The sequence below is a fragment of the Coffea arabica genome, chromosome 10e (assembly GCF_036785885.1).
Source record: "Coffea arabica cultivar ET-39 chromosome 10e, Coffea Arabica ET-39 HiFi, whole genome shotgun sequence".
NCBI classification, from domain to species: domain Eukaryota; kingdom Viridiplantae; phylum Streptophyta; class Magnoliopsida; order Gentianales; family Rubiaceae; genus Coffea; species Coffea arabica.
The window spans coordinates 18,500,839-18,512,813 of NC_092328.1; the positions used below are offsets into that span (position 1 = coordinate 18,500,839).

Genomic DNA, 11,975 nt, shown 5'->3' on the forward strand with positions numbered 1-11,975 from the left:
TGTTGATTTTGGAGCATAAATAGGGCAAATCCGACCTCATTTAACCATTACTTCAAGGGATGTACCTTCTATTATTATTTTAAATTCTTTTATGTGCTCCAACGTATTCTTTATGTGTAATTCCATGTTTTGAATGCTTTTATTTACTCATTTTTATTCATTTTCATGTTTATTTATTTATTTTATCTTATTCCATTTAATTTTCGATGAGTATTTAGATGGCATTTAAATGCTAAATTGTAATAGATAGATGTCCAAGAAATGTATTTAGCTAGACTGTGTAATGAATAGTTTTTATTTTTGACAAAAGTATAATTAGTTAGATGTATGTAATAGTTAGACTAATATTTTTCAAATTCCCCCCTTTAGATTGTAGTTAGGGCCCCAAATGTAATAGTTGGATCTCTATTTGTTTGTGTACTTGCATGTTTGTGTGCATAAGACCTTTGCATCTAGATATTATGCTTGTGTGTTAGGGCCCCAAATGCTTGTGTGTTTATTCGCTTTCTTTAAGACTTTTGTATCTAGACATTATGTTTATGTGTTACGTGCTCTATGTGCTTTATGTGTTTATTTGTTTTAATTATATTTTACATGATTTATTCTTTTATAGTAAATGCATGACTTCACCACACTAGTCCAATGCTACTTGTGGCTTTCTCCCCAATGTTTCACTAGTCAAACGCTACTGAAGATTTATAGAAATAGGTTAGTCCAATACTAGACTCCTCAGGCTGTTTTCATGCTAGATTCATACCTTTGTATGATATTTATCGCATTTCATGCATTTTTGCTATTTTTAGATTATTTTCATTTGCATGATATTTTTCCTACTATTATTCTCTTACCCTCTATATGTTTGGACCATATCATTTAAAATTGCATCTTATTTTGAAAATTAGAAATATGTTAGTCCATTTGCTTGACTAGATTAGGAAATCACCCTTCAATATGAAAAATGAATGAGTGTAGTTTCTTAACCTTAATACGCTCTTTTAGCACGCTTTTTCCCCCTCTATAAGAAAAAAAATTGTATCACGAATTTTATCCCCCCTCCAGTACCCATTATGTTGCATTTCTCTCTCTTAGGCTATGTATATTTATATATTTAATTTTTCTTTTCTTTGAGTCTCATCTTTTACATATTCGTGACCTCTTCAAAGAATCACTCTTGGGCATCGCAATTAATGTGTTTGGTACCAATTAAATTTGAAGAGACATTTCAACATTTTCGATATCTTTTAGGTCTAGATTTGCATCCATATAGAAGCATCCTAATGTGATAAGTTATATAAGTTAGAATAGGAAAATTTTCGACTAAATCTCGCAACTAACCTTGGTTAGGTTGAAAGGGTACCTTAAATTGGAACCTATTTAATCTTTGCCTTCCCTTTCTTCAACTGCGACTCCCGAACTTTTTTCTTTTATTTTCAAAAATCTGGAGTTGTCTAAAAATCGTTTTATTTATTATTTATTTATTTAAAAATATTTTGGGTGACTTGGTACACCTAAATTCAATACCAAGTGGTGACTCCTAATTTTTGTTAAAAACACTTTTTAGACTATTATTTTGGACTCAAATTGTCGCATATTTTAAGTCCCATTTTAGGTCCTTTTTCTTTATTTTCTAAAATCAAAAACTCAATATTTTCAACGCATAAATTTTATTTTCAAAAAATGGAGTGCGACAATCATTAAAATAATGTAATAATGCATAATATAATTTAAGGACAAAATTGTAGTTATGAACCTGATAAAGACCTAGCTACTTCCTTTATTGCAAGTGCTCTTCCAAACTCTCCAATTTTGTTCACGATTGTGTTTATCTAAGGATATCACAAAATTAGAATATTAGTAATTTAAAAATACATAATATAATTTAAGTGAATAAATAATGGCAATTTTGTTTACCTCATTCATTGCTTTTGCTTGCACTTCTAAATCCGGTTCAAGCCTTTTAATTACTTCTTTCAATCCTCTTCTAACTTCACGTGTATTAAATTCACAGGTACCGGAACATTGAAGAGCGGGATTTAAGAAATAGGCTGGGCCAATAACATAAAAAATAGTCAAGTGAGAAAATCTTTAGCACAAAATAATTTGTTTAAAAAATATTTATTTATAAGTGTCAAACATAATTACCTGCTGCATGCAAGTGTTGGTGTAACTGCCTATACCATCTGTCATCAATAATATCCCAATACTTTTGATAGTCTTTCACTACAATTTCTATAGCCATTTTAGCCCTTTCGATTGCCTCATATATAATAGGTAGTGTGGATTTTTTATCCTGATTGATCACTTTTAAAACTTTCACTAGCGGTTCCATGACTGCACATACCTGCTGAACCCTTTTCCAAAATCTTTCTGACAAAATCAAGTCAGACACTTCAGTAGCTTCTTCCCTTCTTTTAGAACTGCTAGTATACTTGTGCCACTCATTTGAAGTACACATTCGTTTCAATTCGGTAGTATGACCAAGAAGACTTTCCGTTGCAATGAATTCGGTAGCAAATCTTGTTATGTCAGGTCGCAGTAACTCTCTATTATTTGTATATGTCTTCATTAGATTAACCACTTTGTCACTATTGTATGTAAAACTGGTAATTCTCCTACCTTGTTTGATGGCATCCTTTATTGACTTCATCTGACCAATGTCTTCTAGCATCAAATCAATACAATGCGCAACACATGGTGACCAAAACAAATGCTTCCTTTTCTTCATCAGTTGCTCCCCGGCTGCCTTCATAATAGTCTGCTATCAGTGACAAGTTGTACGATTTTTCCTTCTCCAATGGAATCCACAAGGTTATCCAATAAGGATAAGACAAAGTTTGCAGTCTTTGCCTTATTTGTACAATCGACAGAGCTGTGGTATATCATGTATCTATCACAATACACCATTAAATTAATGATTAGATGCTTTGTCTGAGTACTTCAACCATCACACATGATTGTGCACCCATATGTTTTCCATTTTTGTTTAATGGAACTAATGTATTGGTCAACGTCTATCATCTCCTCATTCAGATATTCACCTCCAATTTGTTTACCTGTTGGCCCTTTAATTCCAGGTCCAGCACTAGCCATTGTGTCAATCATTGATTGATAATAAGAACCACTATTAGCTGCATGAAATGGTATGGCATTAAAATGAAAAAATTTTGCAATTGCTTTACCAACTTTTTTGGCATTTTCTTTGGAAAACAAATTTTTTATTGACTTATTTTTGGAGGGAAACATGTATGGATCAACTCCTTTTGACCCCAAATCTCTTGCCTTGAGCTTAAAATTCTGTGAGAAAACTCTTTTACTTCTAGAGGACAATAGATTAGGTATACTTGAACTATTACTCCCTGCAATGTAGCACATAAAAGATTGTACTATTTTTTATTAAACAAGTCATGTAATCTAAAAATGGTGTATTAATTCTTAGATATTTCTACATACATGCTAGACATAAAATCCATAGTTTGCTAACCTTCAGATATAGAATGCCTACGTTGCTCTTCCATAAATACCATGTATCTAAGTTCTTCCATAGCTCGCTTGTATTACTTTCTTTCCAAAACTTCCATTTCTTCTTCGTTAAGTTCGAAGATATCATCATCGTCATCATCCTCATTTTCAACCAGCAGATTGATGGATTGGCGCAATGATTTTTTTTCCTTTATATTGCAGCTCTTGCATTCTTACCTTGAATCAAGTGTTTCTTGTCCTACTACATGGCCAATATGCTGTTTCATCCTTGTAATTCCTCCATGTACAATTTTACCACAATAATTGCACAACCTTTCTGTCATTACCAATTGGAGTAGCATGATCCCAACCAATGTCTTGATTTGGACCCATTTGACACTATCCCTACATTAGTTAAATAATTATAGATGTGATGTTAAACATGTTAATATGCATTATTTAGATAACAATAAAAAATTTTATTATCTAAATATATTAAATATTTTCCGATCAAGTTTAATTATACAAGATAATTTATACTTTCACAATTTGCCCCCTTTAATTTTTTTTGTTTAACGAAGTGGAACTTGTAATAAACTCATTATTTTTTTTGCCATTTTCTATTTAATTTACCGAAAATCATTTTAACCAACATAATTGAGATACATGAAAATAAATAAATTACATTTATGATCATTAAAATGTATCCAAATAATGACTATATATTTTCTAACTAAAACTTAGATAAGAAACTATTAATACAAATTAATCATATACTTAATAGTATATAAAAAATGCAAAAATGCATTACATAAATTTACAAATATCTAAATATCACATCTGATTACTAAATTCAAAAAAAATTAAAATTGATAAGTTATTTTGAAAGAAGAGGTGGATCTTTTGGCCTTATGCTTGAGTTTAAGATTAGGAGTCTAATCGCTTAATCCCTACATTAGTTAAATAATTATAAATGTGATGTTAAACATGTTAATATGCATTATTTAGATAACAATAGAAAAAATTTTATTATCTAAATATATTAAATATTTTCCGATCAAGTTTAATTATACAAGTTTCACAATTTGCCCACTTCAATTTTTTTGTTTAACTAAGTTGAACTTGTAATAAACTCTTTTTTCTTGCCATTTTCTATTTAATTTACCTAAATTCATTTTAACCAACATAATTGAGATACATGAAAATAAATAAATTACATTTATGATCATTAAAATGTATCCAAATATTGACTATATATTTTCTAGCTAAAACTTAGATAAGAGACTACTAATACAAATTAATCATATACTTAATAATATATAAAAAAAAATGCAAAAATACATTACATAAATTTACAAATATCTAAATATCAAATCTGAATACTAAATTCAAAAAAAAATTAAATTGATAAGTTATTTTGAAATAAGATGTGGACCTTTTGGCCTGATGCTTGAGCTTAAGATTAGGAGTCTAGTCCCTTAATTACTTGGGCCAAACTTGGACTTTAAGTGCTTCTAATTTTTCCTTCTATTTTTTTCCTATCTTCGGCTCCTGTACAAAAGCCCAACTTCTCCACCATTTAGTGTTGTTCCTCTCAGAGATTTAGCTGGCCCTTTCTTCCTTTTTTTTTCTATTTCCCTTTCACTCTTTTTTCTCCTTCTTCACAGCCATACAATGAAGAAATTGAAGAACCCCTTCAGCTTGCTTTCCCAAACAATCACTCCAGATTTAGTGAATCGCCACCTTCATTCTTTCTTTCCCTTTCCCTTTCCTTCTGTTTTCTTCTTCCTTCTCTGCCATCACCCTCTGTTTTTCTCCTATCCTTCATTCACAGCCAGATAATGAAGAAATTGAAGAGCCCCTTCAGTTCGCTTCTCCAAATAATCACTCCAGCTACTACTGTCACCCTCATTCATTCTTTTCCTTTTTCCTTTCTCTCTGTTTTCTCCTTCCCTCTCTGCAAACCTGAAGAAATTCCCTCTTTGCAAAAGGCACACAGAAATTGACGGTATGTTTCTCCCCTTATCTTCCCTTTCCCCTAAATCTTGTCTTTGTGGCTGAAAAAGAAAACAAGAAATCATAGGGGAAAGACTCTTCAACAGCCGTATTGTTGGTGCACGGCCTTTTGTAGTTGTAGGGAAATAATTCACTTAGATAATCACACTTTCATGGCCTTTTGTTTTGTGTTCATGTTTTGTTTGGTTTTGGTAAAGTAAAAAATGAAAAGGTGAATTATTAGGTGTTTTAGTTGCTGTTCATGATTTGATCAATTCATATTCGAGTCAAATATGAGATTTTGGCTGGTATCTTGCTACACGGCTCTAACTCGGACAATATTGACTGATTCGGAGCGATTCAAATTGGATATGATATAATCTGCGATTCGGGGATCGGTATCGTATTGGTTCCCGCTGTTCCAGTTACGGCTCGGCCGAGTCGGAGATGACTAGGCCGAGTTGGCGAACCATGGTGATAATTGGAAGATGTTGACAACGAAATTCATTTTTCTCAAGTTTTCCATTGGTCTGTGCACTCTTAGCATTACCTAATTTGGAGGCATAATTAGTGGACAATCTAAGAGAAAATTGTGATGTGCTTTTAAGTAAGATAGCCTTAGGGCCTAATCCTGGAGTCAGGTTTGAGAACTTAGTCACTGTCAAGCTCATGGGACTTAGTTACAAAGTATTGTTAAATAAGGGACTTAATTGTCAATATCAAAAGTTGATAACTGTCATAGAGTTAGTTACAAATATTTGTGATATAGTTAGTTAGTTGATTGAGCTAAATATATAGCTCAAGAAGCATTGTACCGGAATCAGCTTGAGAAATAAGAAATCTGGATCATTCTATTCTTCCCTTTCTCTCTCTCTCTCTTCATCCTTTTCTTTTTTTAATCCATCGTCTCCTTGTTCATTCTTACAACTTACTACTGCATTTGTGGTTAGTTGTAATTCACTCAAAAACTCTAGTTCTTGACAAATTGGTATTCAGAACCTGTCGATTCGTGGCCAATAGAGGAAGTTACCATGGTAGAGAGTACAAGATTCAAGACCTTGGAGGACCAGATCAAAAAGCAAGAAGCTAAGCTACAAGAAGTAGTGGAGGATATGCACAAATGCTAGCTTCAATTTCGTGAAGAAATGGAGGAAAAGAACATATGAATCGAGTCATTAATCATTGGAATCGATTAGAAGTTCAATGCACAGTTCAATGGTGAAGATCATGACTAATAAGGAGAAAGGAGGAACTAAAGAACCCTTGTTGCCTACTCCTCCTACATTGGGAGAATTGTAATATGAGGGCAAGAGCTGCGAATTAATAGGTAAAAACTCATATTACAATTCTCCCAAAGTTGAATTAGTCATGTTCTGTGGTGAGAGACCAAGTGACAAAGTGCAATAAGTACTTCTTGATTAATAGAATACCTAAGGAACACAAGCTGTTAGTGGTTGAAATGTTTTTAGATGGGAAATCTGATAATTGGTATCAAGAGATTAAATTGGAAAAACCTAACATGAAGTGGCCAAAATTTGAAGAATTACCATGCCAGAGGTTTACTGGAAGTATTAATCAAGATGTCGTGGAAGATGTCACACCCCATTTTTTGCAACAAAATTTTTTTTACAAAAAATGTATTTTTGATTTAAAAATAAAACAAGTGAAAAATGGCCTAAAATGGGACTTTAAAAATGTGACACTTTGGGCCTAAAATTTAGTCTCAAAGGGTTTTAGAGAGAAAAAAAAAGGAGTCGCCACTTGGTATTGAGTTTAGGTGTGCCAATTCATCCAAAAATATTCTTGACTAAAAATAAAATAAAACCCTTTTTGACAACTCCAGGTCTTTGAAAACGAGAGAAAATGAGTTCGGGAGTCAAGGTTGAAGAAAGGGAAGGCAAGGGTTTGATTGGCTCAAACCTAAGGCACCCTTTCAATCTAATCTAAAACTAGTTGCGAGATTTAGTCAAAATTTTCCTAATCTAACCTTTAAATTTATCACATGTGGATGTTTTCTATATGGATGCAAATTTATATTTTAAGAACATATCGAAAAGGGCAAAATGTCCATTTAACATTTAATAGGTACCAATCACATTAATTGCGAATCCCAAAACAATCCCTTGAAGAGGTCACGAGCATGTAAAAATGAGACTCAAAAAAAAGAAAATTAAATTATATATAAGTATAAGTAATCAAAGAAAAGGGAATGCAACATAACAAAAACTCGTGACATAATTTTCTTTCTTATAAAGGGGTTAATGGGATATTTAAACTAAAGAGCCATAATCACCCATTTCCCATATTGGAAAAATAACTCTTCTAACCTAGACAAGCAAATGTACTTACTCATTTTTCTAATTTCCTCAATAAGATGCAATTCTAAATGATATAGTTCACACATATAGAGGGTAAGGGAATAATATAAGAAGAAAGATCATGCAAATGAGAAAGATTACCTAAAATGGAAAAGATGCATGAAAATGCAATGAATGACACGCAATACATGAATCTAGCGCGTGGATGACCTAAGGATCTAGCGTTGGACTAACCATTTCTATAAATTCTCACTAGCATTGAACTAGTAAGTGATCAACAATTTCCTACAAGCGCATAGGGTAGATCGTACTAATAATTTACTTGTAGTATTCCAAGATCGAACCCACAAGGACGAGTTAATTTTCTATTTTAATTATTCTTACAAAATAATAAAATTCAAATTTGAGGAGTTTTATTTTCTAACTAAAAAAATAAATAATAATCAATTTAAATAAAATAGTGGTGAGAAAACAATAGACGCGAGTCTAGGATTTTGGGTTTTAATCCAGAATTTGAGTCAATTATCTAGTTAATTTCTCAATAAACCATGAACGCATCACGCAATTGTATTTTAGATTGTTTCTCGATACATCTAAAGTATGTCTAATTAAATCCTACGTCTCTCTCGAGATCGCAAGCATTCAATTAAACTCTTTAAGAACTTTAGTTATATAGGTGCGTCATACAAATCCTAACCTACACTCGTGATTAGGTTAAGTATATTTATCTATCTAGTACACGGCTATATCTCCTTCCTCAATTCAATACAAGTCCTAAGAGCATGTCTATGGTGGCCAAACATACGCAGATACTTAAATCAAGATAGATAAATCATATAAAAAAGCAAGAGATTAACCTAAAAGAATTAATCAAATTCCTTCATAAAAATCCAAACCCTTGAAACAATTTAGTTCAACATGATTTGGAAATTAAAACTATGAATTCAAAGAGCTGCTATAAAGATAAGAAATAGAGTAAGAAAACTTCTCCGTTGCTTGCTCCAATCTTCTCCTTGCGCGCTCCGTTGATTCGCCTTCATTTGACCTTAATCTCTCCAGAATAATTTATGAAAAGATGTTAAAACTAATCTAGACTAATGTTTTCCACCCCTAAAAATGTCCTAAATAGCCCATATTTATAGTTTCTTAAAGGTTACAAGTGAATCCCCCTTGGATTATGTCTCCTTCAGTTTTAAAACAAGCACGTGCATCGAGACCCGATGAAGATCGGTGATAACACCGGCGATAAGACCGGCACCGAAGTTCTTTCGGATTACAGCCCTCTGCTTCATCAGACCAACATCGACGATAAGACTGGCACAAACACTGGCACCGGAATTGGCCTCGTAAACTCTGATTCGTTTTCTTTCTTAGCCGTTTCTGATTAACACCTCATCATTTTCCTCTTTTTCCTCTTTCAGTGTTTCTTCACATCGTGTTTTAGCCAATCTCTATCCAATTGAGTTTTTCACCTATTGGAACAATATAAGAGCAAATTAAGTAGTTTCTACTCAAGATAAAGCTCAAATAACATGGTTAACTAGCAACTTATACCTATAAATGTACCACAAATTACGCCCTATCAAACTCCCCTACACTTAATCTATGCTTGTCCTCAAGCACATGAACAAAACCAATTAAATACAAACAATGGCTATATTCAAGACTATCATTATTAAAGCAACCATTTTAAGCAAGTGTCAACTGCTAATAGTGAAAACCAAAGAGATACTTCTTTGGTTAGCTTTAAAATACCATCAACCCTTTCGACTCTAGCTGACTTAATTAGGAATATAAAATATTTAGAAAGTATTTTCTCGCAAATGGTCCAACTATTAAACAAAATCTCAAACTTATAACCAAATGGATCCACAGCTATTATTATAATCCACATATTTTTGTTTCTTTTCCCTTTATTTTTCTCTTTGTTTTCTTCAAATTCCCCCACGCTTGAGCTTTTTCACATTTCAATAAGGGAAATATGCTCAATTCTCAGCCGTTCAAGCCTTTTGACGCGAACTCCAACATTTTCCAAATGAAAGAGCCAGGTTACTCAACTTTCATCGCTAAAGAATCACATACTCATAGTTATCACCACTGTTTGACGCGAAAGCCGACACTTTTAGGTGAACACCCTCGATTATTAGGCAACGACAACCAGCAGAGTACAGTTAAATTAATAAAATAAACATTTAGCGCCAACAATAACATAAAACCTTGCTTCATCTCCCATTATCATGGACAACTAAGATTAGTAATTAGGCCAACTTCACAAGAAAAATGCTAAAAAAATATTTACAACGCCTAGAAAAATTAGCCGAAAAATTGAAAAAGTTCCAAAATATCAAATATTCACCAAAGAAGCACTCTAAGACAACACCATTTAGTACTTAACACATTCATACGAATAAACTTTAATCCTAATAATACTTGAAATATAAGCCATTGTACATCGAGGAAATCAACAATAGGAACAAAAATTTGAAAAATTTTAACCAAAAATTTCACTTCACTCTTTCACCCTTCCCCCACACTTAGGACAACATTGTCGTCAATGTTCGGGATGAAATAAAGGAATAATAACAAGAAAAGAGTTGAGAGTGAGACTCCCCTGATAACAAATGAATTCCAATGACCAAGCGAAGTGGGAGAGAAGTTGCCATTTACCATCCAATAGTCAAGTTCTGGAAGCAATCCTACCAAACTAAAAGAATAAAAGAACGCTATAAATAGGGGTTAAACTCACCACCAAATAATCCAAACTAGAAAGCAATAAAATCCTAAGAAAATAAACACCACCATTAATCCCAAAAACAAGGAAAATATTAAATGAAATTAAAAAGAAAGTTGGGTTGCCTCCCTATAAGCGCTATGTGAGAACCCCGAAAAAATATATATATATATATTCATGCATATTTCACTTGCATTTTGATTCTTTAATAAATTCTAGCATTATTTCTACTTGTCTTTAAATAAGTGCGTAAAAACAATTTTTATGTGATAAATAATATAATTGTGCCAAAATATTAAAGTACTTGGTTTTGTCAAGATAAATTAATATTTCTTGATGTAGATTATTTATTGCCTTAATATTAATTCCTTGAATGTCGATAGCTAATTTTAAGTGTTAATAATGTTAAGTGCCATCGGAAACCTTAGAATTAAGATGGAATCGAGTCTAGGTCAAAACCCTTTATAATTACACTTAGGACGTAAACATTTCGATAATTAAAATCTTTGCGAGATCAGTATATTATTAGGTGTTATCGGGAATCTAGAATTAAGACGAAATCGCTTTAGGTTAAAACTCGCTATAATTAATCTTAGGATTTTGGAATCTCGATAATTTAATCTTTGCAAGACTAGTGTGCTAGTAGGCTATCGAATTTCATTCGGGGTGAAATCTTGGAGTTAGTTTACGATTGAGAGCTTAAGGGGAAGGGCGGACAAGTTGCTAAAAGACCAAATTAGCCTTCCTCCATTTCGAATCCACCATGCAGCCATGGAGTCTTCTGGAACAGTCTTCAATCGCAAACAATTTCAGCATGTCAGATCCACTACAACCACTACCATTTTCCACTTCGCATTCCAGCACTTTCCATCCTTATTGCCGGCTCCATCTTCCATTATCACACACTATTATATTAACTACCACTCACCACAATACCTCCATTTCATTTGCCTTTCTACCGTGAGCTGTGAGTGAGCAACTTCATTGGAATTAACGTCCGAGAGGGAGAGCCGGCTTCTCATTGTTTTCTTTCGGCCGTAGGCTAAAAAAAAAAAAGGGCCTGCTGCTCATTCTTCATTCTAGCTGTGAGTAGGTGGAGAAAACCGAGAGCTAAACTTCCTCCAATCCAGCCGCAAGTTTGAGCAAGGGAGAGGGAGAGTTGCGGACTGCAGTTTTGGACTGCCGAGAGGAGAGAAAATTTTCGGCCGCTAGTGGTGTGCGTTGAGCTCCAAGCTGAGGTAATTTCCAGACTTGAACTATTTGATTATGGGTAGATGAAGCTGTTTAGAGGCATGCATGTGAGAATTGTGCGTTTGGATGAAGAATTAAGTTACCAGAAAATTGTTTTCGAAAGAAATTGAATCTGCCGTGAGCTTGAGCTGGAAATTTCAGCTTTAACTTGCTGATTTGTGATGATCTGAGCGTAGTCTTGGACCCAATCTGATAGATAGCTCTTTATTTGGTTTTGCATG

At 33.2% G+C, this 11,975-nt stretch overlaps 1 protein-coding gene across 1 annotated transcript; it reads right to left on the minus strand.

The window, feature by feature from the left end:
* Positions 1 to 1,742: 1,742 nt before the first annotated feature.
* LOC113711360 (uncharacterized) lies at positions 1,743 to 2,749 on the minus strand. The gene is made up of 3 exons (XM_027234524.1): positions 2,143 to 2,749; positions 1,912 to 2,045; positions 1,743 to 1,826 (listed from the first exon to the last, which is right to left on the minus strand). The coding sequence occupies exons 1-3, from the start codon at positions 2,747 to 2,749 to the stop codon at positions 1,743 to 1,745; spliced, it is 825 nt and encodes a 274-aa protein (XP_027090325.1).
* Between the last annotated feature and the right edge of the window lie 9,226 nt (positions 2,750 to 11,975).